The sequence below is a fragment of the Tursiops truncatus genome, chromosome 1, assembly GCF_011762595.2.
Source record: "Tursiops truncatus isolate mTurTru1 chromosome 1, mTurTru1.mat.Y, whole genome shotgun sequence".
NCBI lineage: Eukaryota > Metazoa > Chordata > Mammalia > Artiodactyla > Delphinidae > Tursiops > Tursiops truncatus.
The window spans coordinates 148,450,941-148,465,667 of record NC_047034.1 but is presented as its reverse complement, the minus strand read 5'-3'; the positions used below and the strand labels follow the sequence as shown (position 1 = coordinate 148,465,667).

The 14,727-nt window shown below is 57.4% G+C and overlaps 1 protein-coding gene across 9 annotated transcripts in view; it reads left to right on the top strand.

Annotated features, from left to right (window-relative positions):
- Nucleotides 1-3: 3 nt before the first annotated feature.
- The window catches only part of PTPRF (protein tyrosine phosphatase receptor type F), an 85,866-nt gene continuing 71,142 nt past the window's right edge, over nucleotides 4-14,727 (top strand). For 2 of the 9 annotated variants that reach the window (XM_073790905.1, XM_073790904.1), the window contains exons 1-3: nucleotides 1,655-1,803; nucleotides 6,166-6,205; nucleotides 7,496-7,572. In XM_073790905.1, coding sequence (XP_073647006.1) covers nucleotides 1,683-1,803; nucleotides 6,166-6,205; nucleotides 7,496-7,572 — 238 coding nt within the window. In that variant the 5' untranslated portion in view covers nucleotides 1,655-1,682. Of the gene's footprint in view, nucleotides 140-1,653; nucleotides 1,804-6,165; nucleotides 6,206-7,495; nucleotides 7,573-14,100; nucleotides 14,285-14,369; nucleotides 14,506-14,727 lie in introns of those variants that run through there. The other 7 variants (XM_073790900.1, XM_073790903.1, XM_073790901.1 and 4 more) reach the window with 6 other exon arrangements.

The following is a 14,727-nucleotide window of genomic DNA, read 5'->3' as shown; positions in this document are numbered from 1 at the left end:
CGGCTCCGGCTCCGGCTCCAGCTCGGGTGGCTGTGGCGGGAGTGGGATTCGGTGGCGGCGGCGGCGGCAGAAGAGGAGCAGGAGCAGCGGCCCCAGCGGCTTGGGGGGGACATGCGGACCGACGGCCCCTGGATAGGCGGTGAGTGACCCCCGGGCCCCTTTCCAGTTCCCTCCGCATCCGTCCTTTCCCACTCCCCCGCCCTCTCTCCGCGTCCGCCGAGCGGAGCTGGGGGCGGTCCCGGGGGGCTGGGGGGTGCCGATTAGGCCGGGCCGCGCCCCCACCTGCCGCGCCCGCAGGCTCGGCTAAGCCCCCCCGCCCCAAGCCCGGCGGCTCCTCCCCGCGTTACCCCGCGGCAGACGCGCCCCCCCACCCCGCCGCCGGCTGGCTAGCTCCCCGCCGCCCCTCGCCGCCTTTCCCTTCCTCCCCCTCTCCCCCTCCCTCCCGCCGCACCTGAGCCGCAGCCCGCGCCCCCCCACCCAGCGCAAAGTTTCCCTTTTGCATCCGTGCTTCCCTTCCTGGGTCCCGCCTCGTCTCCCCCTACTACCAGCGCGGACGCTCTCCGGGGGCGGCCCTCGACCTCCCTCAGCCACCCCAGCTCCGGGCGGGTCCAGGCCGCGCCCCCGCCTCACAGGCGCCCCCTCCCAGTCGGCAGGGGATCCGCAGCCGCCGCGCCCCCGTCTCGCTCGCGGCTCGGGCGCACGTGCGGTCCCGGGGTGCGCGGGGCGTGAGTTTGGAATCCCCCACCCCGCGGGGTCGCCGGCGCGGGCTGGGGAGGGAGGGGCCGGGCCGGGCTGTTCCCGCCCCCACCCGGGTGCCACGACCCGAAGGCCCTGGAGCGATCTGTCCCGTGAGGACGTGTCCACTCGGACCCGCTCCGGAAAGTTCACTCAGTCGCCGCCCCGCGTCCCGTCCCGTGCTTGTGTGTGCCGCGGTCCTCATCGCTGGCCCACGATCCTGTCTCAGCTTCTTTCTCCGTTTCCCTCCGTGTGTCGGTGCCTCTCTGTGCCCTTCCACGTCTCTGTATCTCTGTCTCCCTGTGTCACGGCCTCCCAGTCTTATCCCCACCCCACCCCCTCCCCCGCCCCAGTAATCCCGGAGTCTCTCAGCTGGCTGCGACTCTCTCGGGGTCTCCCTGTTCTCGCTCCCTGGGTCTCTGTGTTCTTTCTCCCGGCTCTCTGTGCTCTTTGCCAGGTCTCTGTGTTCTCTCCCCGGGTCTCTCTGTGCTCTCCCCGGGTGTCTTTTCTCTCTTCCCAGGTCTCTCTGTGCTCCCTCCCCCATCCCTGGGTCTCCCTTCCCGGGTTTCTGTCGTGTCTCTCGCTGGTCTCTTGGTGTCTCTGTCTCCCACTGACTGGAGTCTCTGCCGCCCCTCTGCTGGCTGGCCTCCTCACCGTTTCTCTGGAATGCTGCCCCTCTGGTTCTTCCACCCCAGGGTGGGGGAGGGGCTAGTTTTTCTTCCGTTTTCAACATCCCCCCCCCTCACCCCCAGTGCAGGGCCCCGAGTTGGAGCAGGTTGGTGGGTGGGAGCCTGGTACCTGTCTGAGCTGTGAAAAGGAAGGGAGGCTGCTGGCAGGAGGGGAGGGAGGAGGTGGTCCTCTGGATTCCCCTGGGGGCTGCGGGGCAGGCCTGGGAGGCTGGACTGCTGCGTGCTGGTGATGAAGGCTCCACTTCGGCTCCTGAGCAGATGGGGGCAGGGATCCAGAGTGACCTGGTGCGGGATCTGGCCAGAGAATCCCGAGAAGTGCGTTGGGGTGTGAGGCCTGGAGAAGGATCAACGGCTGATGCTTCCAGGGGGATCCTCAATGGTGAGGGATCCCCTGAGAAGGAAGGAGATCTGCTGAGGGATCCTTTGAGAGGCATGAGGGATCCATTGGGATCCAGAGCAGGGTTCTGTCAGAAAACCTCAGGAAATTCTATGCTTGGCTCCTTATCAGCGCCTGCTTCAGGAAGCAGGAAAATCCCCGTTTTTCACTGATTATATGAATGAGCCCAGGGCTTCAACAAGGAGCCGGTGTACCTCCCCAGGCGTAGCCCCCCACCTCCGCAGCCCCAGGCCCAGGCCACACACTCACAGCCCTCTCATTTCCACACTCAGCTCACCCTCCCACCCCTCACCCCCACTCCACATCCACTTGTCTCCTGAGTGCCCTCACACTTGCACACTTGGGCCTGCATGGCAGCCAGAGCTCAGAAATCTGCTGTGCTTGCACACCCATGTACCAGTCTGTGTGCTTGCTTGTGCTCTCACTGCACCCCTATGCACAGTCCAGGGAGGGTGTGTGCACACTTGCAGTCTCATGCATTCTTTTCTTTTTTTTTAATACGTCTATTTATTTATTTATTTATTTATTTTTGGCTGCGTTGGGTCTTCGTTGCTGTGCGCGGGCTTTCTCTAGTTGTGGCGAGTGGGGGGCTCCTCTTCGTTGTGGTGCGTGGGCTTCTCCTTGTGGTGACTCCTCTTGTTGTGGAGCACGGGTTCTAGGCGCACGGGCTTCAGTAGCTGTGGCACACGGGCTCAGTAGTTGTGGCGCACGGGCTTAGTTGCTCCACGGCATGTGGGATCGTACCGGACCAGGGCTCAAACTCATGTCCCCTGCATTGGCAGGCGGATTCTTAACCACTGTGCCACCAGGGAATCGTGTGCACACACTTTCTCGCACATTTTTGCTTGCTCAGAGACATTTGAAATGTCTCTGTAGTTCTGTTTTCTTTTCCATTTGCTCTTCCTCTTCCCTCTTTTATTTCCTTTAACAAGGAAATTGTTTTCATACAATTCCTTCCTCCCTCCTTCCGCCTGCAGCTCCTGGCCTCCCCTCTTGTCAACCTTGTGCACTTAGTGAGGGTGGGTGTGGTGTCCAGGGCTTCTAGGAGAGGAGGCTGGATTTGGGTGCTGGTGAACCAGTTGGGGCGGTGGCGGGGGGTGGTTGCTGTAAGAGTAGACTCGCTACTTTTCTTGGGAATTGTTACTGATGGGTAGCAAAATGCTGGCCTTGGCTCTCTGCGCTCCCTCCACTCTTTCTCCCATCAGTCCTAACTGTAGGAGTCCAGTACTGAGGGCCCTTAGTCAGAGGGAGATGGGACCCAGACCTCTTCCTACAGAGGCTGTGACACATACTACAGCCCCTTCATTTTCCAGTTTGAGAACTTGAGGAGATCCCTTCCTCCCTGAGTCTCAGTTTCACCCCCTGTAAAATGGGAGAGGTCATCCAACCTTGGCCAGTTCCCAAGGCTGTCGTGAGAATCTAAGGGGACTGTGTGGCAGTGTGTCAGCAGCAGTAGCGGTCGCTTCCCATGTGACTGACACTGCCGTGTTCTTTGGCCAAGCTTGCAGCCAGGGCCCTGCCCTTGAGGAGCTTATGGTCCCGGAGGGAACAGATTGCATCATGGGAAGGCAGAGCAATTCAGTAACCTCTTATTGATTGCCGAGTGTGTGCCAGACTTTGGGCTAGGCACTTTCAGCCAGGCTGCCATGCTTCCTGTGGAACTAACAACTGTGTAAAAGAGGCAGCCCACCCCTTAGGAGCCGCTGAGGTTGAGCTCAGCAACAGCTCACCTAAAGCAGCCGCAATTTTGAGCTGAGGTTACAAGATGGGGGGAGTTCACCACGAGGCAGGGGAGAGTTCAGAGGTCAAGGAGAGATGAGTCTCAAAGAAGACCAAGAAAACAGGCTATCTGAATTGCGTTTTGAGGGATGAATAAGAGTTTTCCAATTGAAGAAAGGGCACTCTAGGCAGAAAAGAAAACAATATGACTAAACACTCAGAGATCTTATCACTAGTGGCGTGTTCAGAGATACGGCAAATCACAGAGGATCTCTACTGACCTGTTAAGTTACTGTAACTTTACTGTGAGAACACAAAAGGGAGATATCAAAGAATTAAAGCTTGAGGGGGTGTGTGTGTGTGTGTGTGTGTGTGTGTGTGTGTGTGTGTGTGTGTGTGTGTGTGGTGTGGTGTGGAATGTGCTATGATCAGATTCATGCTTCTGGAAGAGGATTCTGTGGCTACGGGAAGCAAATGGAGACAGGATACCCAGTGAGGAGAAGGGTACAAGTAAGTCAGGTGAGAGAGAATTGTGGCTTGGTAGCATGGAGCCACTTAGAAGGCACATTTATTAGGGCAGGATGATTTATTGGATGTGGGGGTGAGGAAGAGGAAGGGGTCCAGGTTCCTGGGAGTGAGTGGGTCAGGCCTTCACTGAGCTGGGGACTTGAGGATGAGAGGTAGATTTGGGGCACAGATAATGAGCTCAGGGCTGGACATGTTGTTTTTGAGATGCTTGGAGCATTTGAGGGTCGGGTGGGGGACTTATAGGAGGTGGTTGTGTGTGAGGATCTGGAGTTGGGGAGAGAGGTCTGCGCCAGAGGAAGGATGGAGAGTTATACGAGAGGGTGTAGAGCTGTGTTCAAGAGAAGACAACCTCAGTGGTGAGGAGCGCAGACTCTAGTTTCAAACCGCTGGGTTCAACTCCGCTTAATAGCAGCGTGACCTTGAGCAAGTGGCGTAACATCTCTAAATCAGTTTTCCCACTTGTCAGATGGGTATAACAAACTTCCATGTCTCACAGGGTTGTTGTGAGGATTGAAGTTAATGTGCAGAAAGTTCTTAGAATAGGGCCTGGCATCTAATAAGCACTGCCATCTCAGCGTTAGCAGTTGTTATTGTAATAATCCTCAAAGGGCGAGGTGCAAACCATCCCCATCAGAATCTCAGTGGGAGCGGCTTTAAAAACTAGACATTGTTAAGGTTTGGGCACCTGCTCACCTAAAGTAGCTGCAATTCTGAGCTTAGGGTAGCTGGCTAACCTAACCCAAGTGCCCAGCCCTCAGCCCTCATGTCATCGCTGGGACTGTGTGTGTTGCTCAGGTGTATTTGACCTTCAGGTGGGCTGGTGTGAGAAGGCTAGAGGATGAAGCCCTGGGGAAGAGACCCCACATTGGGAGTGGGTGGAAGGGGATTCTGAGAAGGAGCAGCTTTGGTGTGTTGGGTTCCCTGTCCCCCCTACCCACCCTGGGCCCTGGGCCCTCTAGTGGGGTGTCTGCCTCTGAGGTCCGGATGCACCCAGACTCTGTGTCCACAACCTCCAGGTCTGAGAACGATGGTTTGGGCTCCTCGGCAGTGTTTTAGCTGTTTCTGGGGACTGTTGCGGTGCAGCTACCAGGGCTGCCTGGGGGCTGCTCTAGAGGGGCGTCCGTGCTCCTCTAGATTTCAGCTTACTCCTCGTCCCGCTGTCAGGCCAGGTTCCAGGCTTGGCAAATGACGGAGAGCCCTGCCAGGGGCCAGCTCCGGCTGGGTGCCAAGGCCTGCGTACCTGATCTTGGTCATGGCTGCCAACCTCACCCCTTATGAGGCCTTTGTGGGTGCCAAGCAGTGACTCCTAACTTGGGTCCGGTACCGGTCAGGCCGTTCCTGAGTAGCTTTCTAGTTGGTCTCCTGGGCACACCCGGCAGCCCTGATTGTTGCTGTGTCTGGGGTGCTTCTGGGAGCTGCTGCTGGTGACTCTGACAGGTGGTTCTGATCGCCCTCCTGGGTCATTTGGGACACTGGTGGTTCCAGGTGCTGATCTGGCTCTTCTAGAATCCTCTTTGTGCTGTAGGGTCTTTCCAGGTGCAGGGTTCTGTTCCTGTTCTGTCTGTTCCCTGACCCACCTCCAGGCCATCTGGGGCACATTCCTCTATCCAGGTGTGGCTTCTGCTCAGCTTGGGTCCAGGTGCCAAGCCCAGTGCTCCTGGTGTGGCCTCAGGCGTGGCAGGAGGGCAACTGGCTTGGGGGACCCTCCCCGTTCTCTACCTCAGACTCTGCCCCTCTGCCCCAGGGTCCCTGAGCAACGGTGGAGCTGACAGCCCCACATCTGGCCCTGTGAGGCCCCGGCAGGCGTCGCCGGACAAACGGGCCTTTGAGTTTGGGACACGGAAGCTGGTTTGTCTGGCCAGACCCGCCCGGCAGCCTGTGTGCTGGGAGCAGGGAGGCCACAGGGAACTTTGCGGAGAAGCTGGGGGGCTGGGAGACGGAAGCCTGCGGCCATCCTGAGACCGGGGTTGTGAGCTGTGGGGGGAGGGGTGATGGAGGCCAGGGAGGGTGTGGGCTGCAGGGTCAGCGCGGGTGGTCGTGGGTTGGCCAGGCCTGTCCTGGCCATGCTCAGGCACGAGGAACTCCCCTGTGTTGCAGACGCGGTTGGTCTCGAGCGAGGCTGGTTCCCAGGTGCCAGGTGAGAGGGTGTGGGCGTGTCCGACCCCTGCCCCCACTCAGGACGGGGCCCACGCTGGTGAGAGCTCAGTAATTGTCCTGGAAGGAAGGCGCCGGGCTCTGTCGCCCTGTGTGTGCCAGCGGAGGAGGTGTCCAGTGGCACACCTTCATTTTAAAAATTATAGAGCAGGGCTTCCCTGGTGGCGCAGTGGTTGGGAGTCCGCCTGCCAATGCAGGCGACACAGGTTCATGCCCCGGTCCGGGAAGATCCCACATGGCGCGGAGCGGCTGGGCCCGTGAGCCATGGCCGCTGAGCCTGTGCGTCCGGAGCCTGTGCTCTGCAACGGGAGAGGCCACAACAGTGAGAGGCCCGTGTACCGCAAAAAATAAAAAAATAAAAAATAAATAAATAAATAAAAATTATAGAGCAGCAGAGAGGCAAAAATAAATATTGCTTCTGAAGCTTCTTTGAAGGCTGCACGGGTGCTGGCACGGCCCTCCCAGGCTGGGCTGTTTCCTGCGAGCTCATTCGCGCGTTCATCTGCTCAGTCAGCATATCTTGAGGGAGCACCTACTATGTGCCGGCTCTCTGCTGGGTGCTGGGGACACGGAGGTGAGCCAGCACGCACTGAGCTTATGGTTGTGACTCAGCGGCCACTCGGCAGTTGTGTAAATAAATAAATCATATCAATCATGTCGTGGTCACCACTCCAAGGCAAGGTCCAGGCGTGTAGTCCAGGACATCCTGGAAAATGCTGTTGGCTCTGAGATCCGAGGGGTCACTGGCTAGAAGAGGTGAGGAGTGCGGTCCAGGCAGTGGCATAGGGCCCGGGCAAGGCTGAGAGACTGCAAGAGGATGGCACATTTGAGGACCAGAAGAGGAAGTTTTCGGGCGGGCTGGCTGGCTGGCTGGCTGGCTGGCTGGCTGGCTGGCTGGCGAGAGGGAGCGTGGCCAGATTGGGCTACAGAGGTGGGCGGCGCCGACTGCCGTGCTGGAGGGTGGTGCTGAGGAGTTCGGACACAAGTTTTTCTGCTGAGGTCAGGGACTTGGTCTGTGTTGTTCACGGCTATATGCAGGGTGCCTGGCAGAAAGCCTGGCGCGTAGTAGGTGCTCAGGAATATGGAAGAAGTGAGTAAATGAAGTGAAGAGATGGGCATTTTTCTAAATGGGGCTCGTCCTGCAGGAACAGTTCCATAACCTGCTTTTTCTTCCCCCTTCGTAAACAGCAAATTTTGAATGTCTTTCTGTGTCAATACCTGCTCTGCTGTAATGAAATTCTTAACGTTTCCTTATCCTTTTCTCTCTTTCCAGGAAGGAGCAGAGGCCCCAGTGCCCTGCCCTCAGTGCTGGTTGTCCAAGAGTGACGGGCGTGAGCAGTCAGAGTCCTGGTGAGTGTCCCCCCGGTTGTGGCCAGGCAGGGGTGCCGAGGGCCAGGCCAAGAAGCTTGGATTTTTTTTTTTAATTTATTTTATTTAATTTATTTATTTTTGGCTGCGTTGGGTCTTCGTTGCTGTGCGCAAGCTTTTATCTGGTTGCCGCGTCTTTGTTGCGGTGCGCAGGCTTCTCATTGCAGCGGCTTCTCCTATTGAGGAGCACGGGCTCTAGGCGTGCAAGCTTCAGTAGTTGTGCAGCGCGCAGGCTTTAATTGTGTGGCACGCAGGCTTAGTTGTTCCGTGGCATGTGGGATCTTCCCAGACCAGTGCTCGAACCCGTGTCCCGTGCAGTGGCAGGCGGATTCTTAACCACTGCACCACCAGGGAAGCCCGAAGCTTGGATTTTGACTTAGGCCGGTGGAGAGCTGTGGAAGGGTTGTCACTAGGGGCGTGAATGATCCAGTGTGCGTGTGGCAGAGAGGTGATGGAGGCCTGGACCAGGAAGGCGGTGATGGAGGTGGAGAGAAGGGATTTGAGTGTTATTTAGGGAAACCAAGTAGACAGGACATGGTGAAGGGTTGAATGTGGGGCATGAGGGAGGGGAGGTGTTGAGGATGGCTCCTGGGTTTCTGGCCAGAGTGGGTGACGGAGGTGAATGGGGAATGATATACAGCTCGTCAGCTGCAGTAGGTGTGAAATAGGCTTCCGGGTAACATTCTAGGACTTACACCAGGATCTCTATGCTTCCCATTCACCGTGTTTCTGTAGAAAAGACTGTTCCGAACTGTAGGTTGTGGTAGAAAGAGCAAGGTACTCACAGGATCTGGGCCCATCCTTCTTCGTCTCTTTGAGGTCCACTTCTTTCTTTCTGCTAGAAGCACAGACGTGTGGGTTGGAGTTACAGGGAATGAGGTTGGGGAGTTAGGTTGGAGTCAGAGTGTGCTGGGCCTTGGTTGTCAGGCTAAATAAAGACTGTAGCCTCTCCTGAGGGTGGTATGAAGGCACTGAGGGTTCGTAAGCAGAGAAGCAACATCCACACATTCATCTACCCGTTGCCCATTCGCTTGTTCATTCATGAAACATTATCTGCATGTCTCCTGGGGGATAAAGAAGCTAACAGAGCTGCGGGCCTTGATCAGATCTGCATTTTTGTAAGCTGAAAGGGGGCCTTGGTTTGTTTGCAGGATGGGCTGGAAGGGAGTGACCAGGGGCAGGAAGCCCACCGAAGACATGGGCGCTGATGACGTCTTCCTAACACGGCAGTGGTTGGGGTGGAGCCAGGGCAGATTCAAACGTATTGACCAGTGATATACATGGGATGAGGAAAAGGGAGAATTTGCGGAGGCCTGGCTGGCTTGGGTGGGTGATCATGGCGGTGCTTGTCACGGAGATGGGGACCTGGAGGAGGAGTGGGATTGGGGAGGATGTGTTCTGGTTGGGCCATCCTCTGTAAGCTCCTTGAAGACAGAGCCCATGACTGTCTTGTTCATCACCCTGCCTTCTGGTTCAGGGCCCAGTAGGGCCCACTGGACAGTTCTGCATGATGGCTGGCGAAGAGGGCTGTGGAAGAGATGGGTCTGGTCTGGGCGTGGAAGGGAAATGAGCATGTATTGGGTATCTACTGGGGGCCAGACCCCGTGCGTGGTGAGGTGAGCTATGGGGCTATGGAGAAGGTGCGGCAGGAAGGCTGGGTCACAGGTTGGAAAGGTCAGATGGGGAGGGTGGGTGTGGAGATACCTTTCACCTGGCTATCCTCAGATGATGAGTTTGACCTTCCTGGGAGCCCAGTCTCACCATAAAAGGTGCCTGAAATTGGAGCCCTCTGTCCTCTGGGGAGGCCACTTGTTGATGGCCTGTTGAAGGGGTAGGGGTGGGGTGTGCTGTACGGCCCGGCTCTGGAGGCAAGACTGACTTGGAGGGGGAGGGGAAGGTGCTGTGAGATCCCAAGGCCTAGGTACAGCTAATATATGTCAAGCCTACCTGGGGTATTGGGGCCCAGGGTACCCATAGGGACTGAGTTCTGGGGCAGGGACCAGGGCAGCAGGCCTTAGGTGACATGGGCAAAGGATCTTGCCGTCTGCATCAGGGTTTCTCAACCTCAGTATTGTTGACATTTTGGACCAGATGACCCTTTGTTGTAGGGCCTGGCCCGTTACTGTAGGATGTCTAGCATCATCTCTCGCTTCTTCCTACAGTGCCAGTAGCACCTCCTCCCCCATCCCCGTCGGACAATCACAAATGTCTCCAGACATCGCCTACTGTCCCATAACAGGGCAAAATCACCCTGGGTTGAGAAGCACTGTTCTACACCACTTCTTGCTGCCTTCACTGTGCTATACAAACCTGGGAAACTGGGGAGGGCCACGCAGGGAAGGTTCACAGTGATAGGCCACGGGAGCTGAGTTCTGGTGGGTGAGTAGGTGGCTGAGGCCAGGACAAGGCATTCTTTACAACGGAGAGAAGAGTGGGTGCAGAGGCCTAGACGCAGCCACGTTGGTGAACATTAACCCAAGGGAGGCTCCGCTCTCCAGAGGAAGGAGGCTGGACGGCTGGTGGCTTAGGGGTTTTAGCTGTAGGAAGGTGCCTCTGCTGGCTCCCTTGGTCTTCCGCCCCCAGAGCTAAGCCTCTGCTGGAGCTTGTGCCCCACCCCCAAGACTCTGGGATGCTCTTCCTAAGCTCCTCGTCCTCTTGCAGGGGAGACCGAAGAGCTGAGGGCTGCCAGAGGGTAAGTAAGTTCCCAGCTTCGAGAAGGAGGGAGGGTGGGCAGATCCTGGCCGTGCTCACAGTCTCTGGCCAACTGGCTGGAGGAGCAAAGGCAGCCTGCCGCAGCCTCCCTTCCCGGAGCTGGGGTCACGGCTGAGACTGATTTATTCCCGTCGTAATCTGGTGGTTGGTTTGGTGAGAGTTGGAAACATGTTGGTTTTCCCTTCCCAAGTGTAACAAGGCCTGTTTCCGCTTCCCCGGCCACTGCTGCAGTGCCACGTGGTGAAGTGTCCGGGACGTGACAAAAGGGTTAGCTGCCCACCGGTTAGAAGATGAACAGCTCGGGGCTCTGCCTGCTCTCACGCTCCTCTGCCCCAAGCGCTGGCCTCTCCCCTTAGCCGGCCGCTCCTTGGGGCCCTGGATACCCCTCCTTCTGCTGATGCCCATTTTGGGGCCGCAGCCTCCTGAGAGCCAGGGTCCTGGCCTGGGGAGGAAGCAGGGAGGAGGCTGTAGGAACAGGTGGTATTTGGAGACTAATTAATATTTGTGAGTAATAACACGTGCCCAAGGGAAACAAATCAATTTGTGTTTTCATATTCATGAGGCCGCCTCGGAATGATCCCAGATGTTCTCCAGCCAGGGAACCACCCCTGCATGTTTGGCGTCACATGGTCTCTCCTGGGGGGCCCCCCACTGAGGCTGGCAGGGGTGGTTGGGTGGGCCGCATGGCGGTGACCTAGCCTCTGGGTAACAGGCCTTTCTGTGACGTTTGTATTCGAATCCTGTGGCTCGGTGTGGGGCCTGCTCCTTCCTTTTCCCTCAGAGCAGTGATTCCCAGGCTCTTCAGTTTCACAAACCAGTACAGTTTCCAAAAGTACTTGGGGGCCAGACATGGGGTTGGCAAAATTTTTTATCTTGCCAAGTAAGGACATCATAAAAAAAACAACTGGTATCTGCTATCACCATCACTTCCTACAAGAAAGGACATTTTAGCACCAAGGACGTAATTTCAGAATAAAGGACAGCTCTTCCCAAGAAAGGGCAGTCGGCAGCTTTACACTGATGTAGCAAAGAAAAAGGGTATGTTAAAACCATTCTGAGTGTAGAAAAATGACATTTGATGATATTGTACAATATTGTTCAGTATGGAATTGTTTTCCTGCCCAAGTGTGTCAGTTGGTAGAACCGATGGTCCGCGGTGCAATTCAGAGACGAGCTGAGTGTGCAAGTGCTCAGGCCGTATTTTCATCTCGGCCGTTGAGAGCCCAGACTCACCCAGCCGTGGGCGGAAGTGGACGCTCTGCTCTTAACGCCGTTGCACTGATTTCAGAAGGTTCTCAGCTACCCCAGCAAGGCTAGCGTCGGTCCACCCCCCTGCTCCCCTCCCGCCACCTCCCCACAGGTGACCCTGAGCACTCTGGGGTGGGGGCAGGGCCAGCGTCTAGACGGAGGCCAGACCCAGGAGCCAGGACTCCTCCTATGCGGGGCCCTGGAGCTGGGAGTGGCCTGCGCCGCCTGACACTGGGGCAGGCTGTGTGCCCAGAGTCTGGGGCGGAGGCAGCTTGCTCACACCAGGAGCTGGTGAGGGAGAGGCCCTGGCCCGGACAGCTCTGTGGTTGCCTGAGTAGTTCCCTGAGAACGTGTCCATGTCTGTGTGTCCCCGCGTCTCCCCGTCTCTCTGGGTGTCCTCGTGTCCGTGGACCGCTGGGAAGAGCTCTCTGGGAGGGAATGTCATTGTTTTCAACTTCTTCACCTCTGTCTGTCCTACTTTTTGCATCTGAACAGTATCCTAGGCACTCCAGACCCAGATACACAGGGGGACCCTGGGGTCCCCAAGTCACGGCCACTTGTTTTTGTTACAGTGGGGGTGGGGTTACCAGAGGCAAGCCCAGTTTCTCTGACACCCGTGGGCAGAATCTCATCCAACAGTGTACCACACGATGTCTGCTCTGGAATTAACACCCCCTTGATGGCTGTACTGGGGACTGACCCCCATGATGTGTATAACAGGGTTATTCCTCTATGATAACGTACCCCTATAACGTCCATCGGGCAGCTGCATCCCCATGATGTCTGTCTACACTCACCTGATGTCTGGACAGGGCTGCTACACTTCCGTGATGCCTCTCCCTGGGAGCTGCGCTGCCATGATTACTGTACCAAGGCAGCTACGGGGAATTACGCCTCGATGATCATTGTACTGGGGAGTTTCACCCCATGATGATTCTGCTGTGCAGTTGTACCTCCATAATGTCTCTTCTCTGTAGCTTCATCCCCTTTACATCCATACCAGGGAGCTATGTCCCCCGTGGTGTGTGTTCCTGAGGGTTATGCCCCCATGTTGTCTGCCCTGGGAGGAGGGTTCACACCCTGACTGCTTGTACCTGGGAGTGAAACCTCTGTGAATACGGTATTGTTGCACCCTGTGATGTCTGCACTAGTCCCCTCTGCCTCTGTCCTTTGGTGTAACACACCGCTGATATGTGTACCAGGAGCTGCAGGATGGTTGTATCAAGGGGCCATACCCCCACGACACCCTGGCCAGGCAGTTCACCACCTGATGTCTGCTGGGAAGTTGAATTCTATTGTTGGTCGCACTGCTGCACGACAGTGCCATGATGACAAAGCCCAGACAGACAGGGCCTTAGTGATGCGTGTCCTCCAGCCCAAGTTGGCCGTATGGGGCATGGTGCTGGGGACTTCCTCTTTCCTGGTCTCGCCACACCGAGCGGAAGGCCAGGCCTGGTGCAACTAGGGCTGGATGCCCACCATGCTGCTTCAGTGGGCCTGCTTTTGTTGCTTAGCCTGTCTCAGACTTTCGGTGAGATCTTGGGACAAGGGACATCTCCCACCCTTTCCCCTTTGTGTTCAGCCCCTGCCTCACTTCACAGTTGTACCTGCTTTGTCCCAGCACCTTTGCTCACCTCCTGCCCTCTGATCTTATGACCTTCGACTGTCCCAGTTGAGGCGGGTCTAATTTCCAGGGAGGAGCAGAGCCATCTTTGAGGCCAGCCTCTTCCTGTTCACCAGCCCTGTCACCTCCTTGCAAATATTCTTACCGTTGTGGGTTAGCTGGCACCTGGGTCGGATCCCCACCCTCCCACCAGAATCCGTAGGTACCACTGTGGGGCCCCCAGGTGTGTTCACCGCCACTCACTCCCCTTCTGCGCCCTGTTGTGTCTCCAGAGCATTAATGAGGGGCTTTGTGCACCAGCCCCTGGCCCAGAGCAAGGTGTAAGCAGAGCTGGTGGGCACTGGCACAGATCCCCAGAAGCCCCCTGAAAGGGAGCCATGGGAGAGAGACCCTTGGGAGCTCGCCACCGGTGCTGGAGAGTGATAGCGGTGTATGTGTACCGTCTGGGGTGGCCATGCCTAGGGCTCCACACTGGTGCTGGGCGGAGTGGGCGGCGGGGGCACACCTGGCTGAGGAGCCCTGTAAGCAAAGGCCTGGGGGCATTCATGCAATCCCGAATGGTCTTCCCCATGCCCAGGTTCCTGACTCAGCCCGGATGGCAGTTGTGAGCAAGGGCACCCCACCCCTTGATATGCTCTGGGCCACTGGGGCAAGGGCCAAGGAGGTGTGAGGTCGACTCTTAGGGTCCAGCACCCCCAGTCCTGGCCACTAGGGCCTCCCTGTGGTTTCCCTAGTGGCCAGGACTGGGAAGGTGCCATGGGAATTGGGTAGGATGAGGGTAACCAGGCGGGGCGGGTGCACCTTGTCCAGAGCATGTCCTGGCGAGCCCGGACGGGTTGTGGCTTTGGCTCCAAGCCTCTGATACCTAGATCTTGTCTGCCACGACCAAGGCTGTGCTCTGAGGCTTGTGCCCAGCCTGCGGGCTCTGCTGGGGAGAGGAGGGGCAACAGGAGACCCCAGGGACTCTGGAGTCCCTGGCCTCTGTGGGTCTGCTGACTACTCCGTCTCGGTCTTGCTTTGTTTGGTCTCTGTCTCCACCTGTGTGTCTCTGTGTCCCTCCTGTTGAACTAGGCTCTGGGTGGTCAATGACGATGAGTGGTGGTCTTGGTGGTGAGTGGGGGCCAGGAGGTGGCATGTGGGCAATAAGATATTGGTGGGTACCAGCTAATTGGCTCTGCCGTTCTCTCTGTCACAGGTTGATTGTCCTGGACTGTAGCTGGTTGTGGCGCTGGAGCCCTGGAGGGCCCCTGAGCCAGCCTCAGGGAGGACGATGGTGCCCCTCGTGCCCGCACTCGTGATGCTTGGTTTGGTGGCAGGTGCCCATGGCGACAGTAAGTCTGACCTCTCAAGGCATGGGATCTCCCAGATGGAAAGGTGCATTCCTCCCAGCAGGACTCTGGAAGGGGGGACGAGGCCTGCCACTAGGAGAGACAGGATGGCTAGATACACCTCCAGACCTTCTGTCCTAGAGAGACCCCCCACTTGGAGACCACCCCCCTCCAAGTGATACTCCAGCCCCGTTCTTCCTCGGAGCATCCTGTGGGATCTCGCAT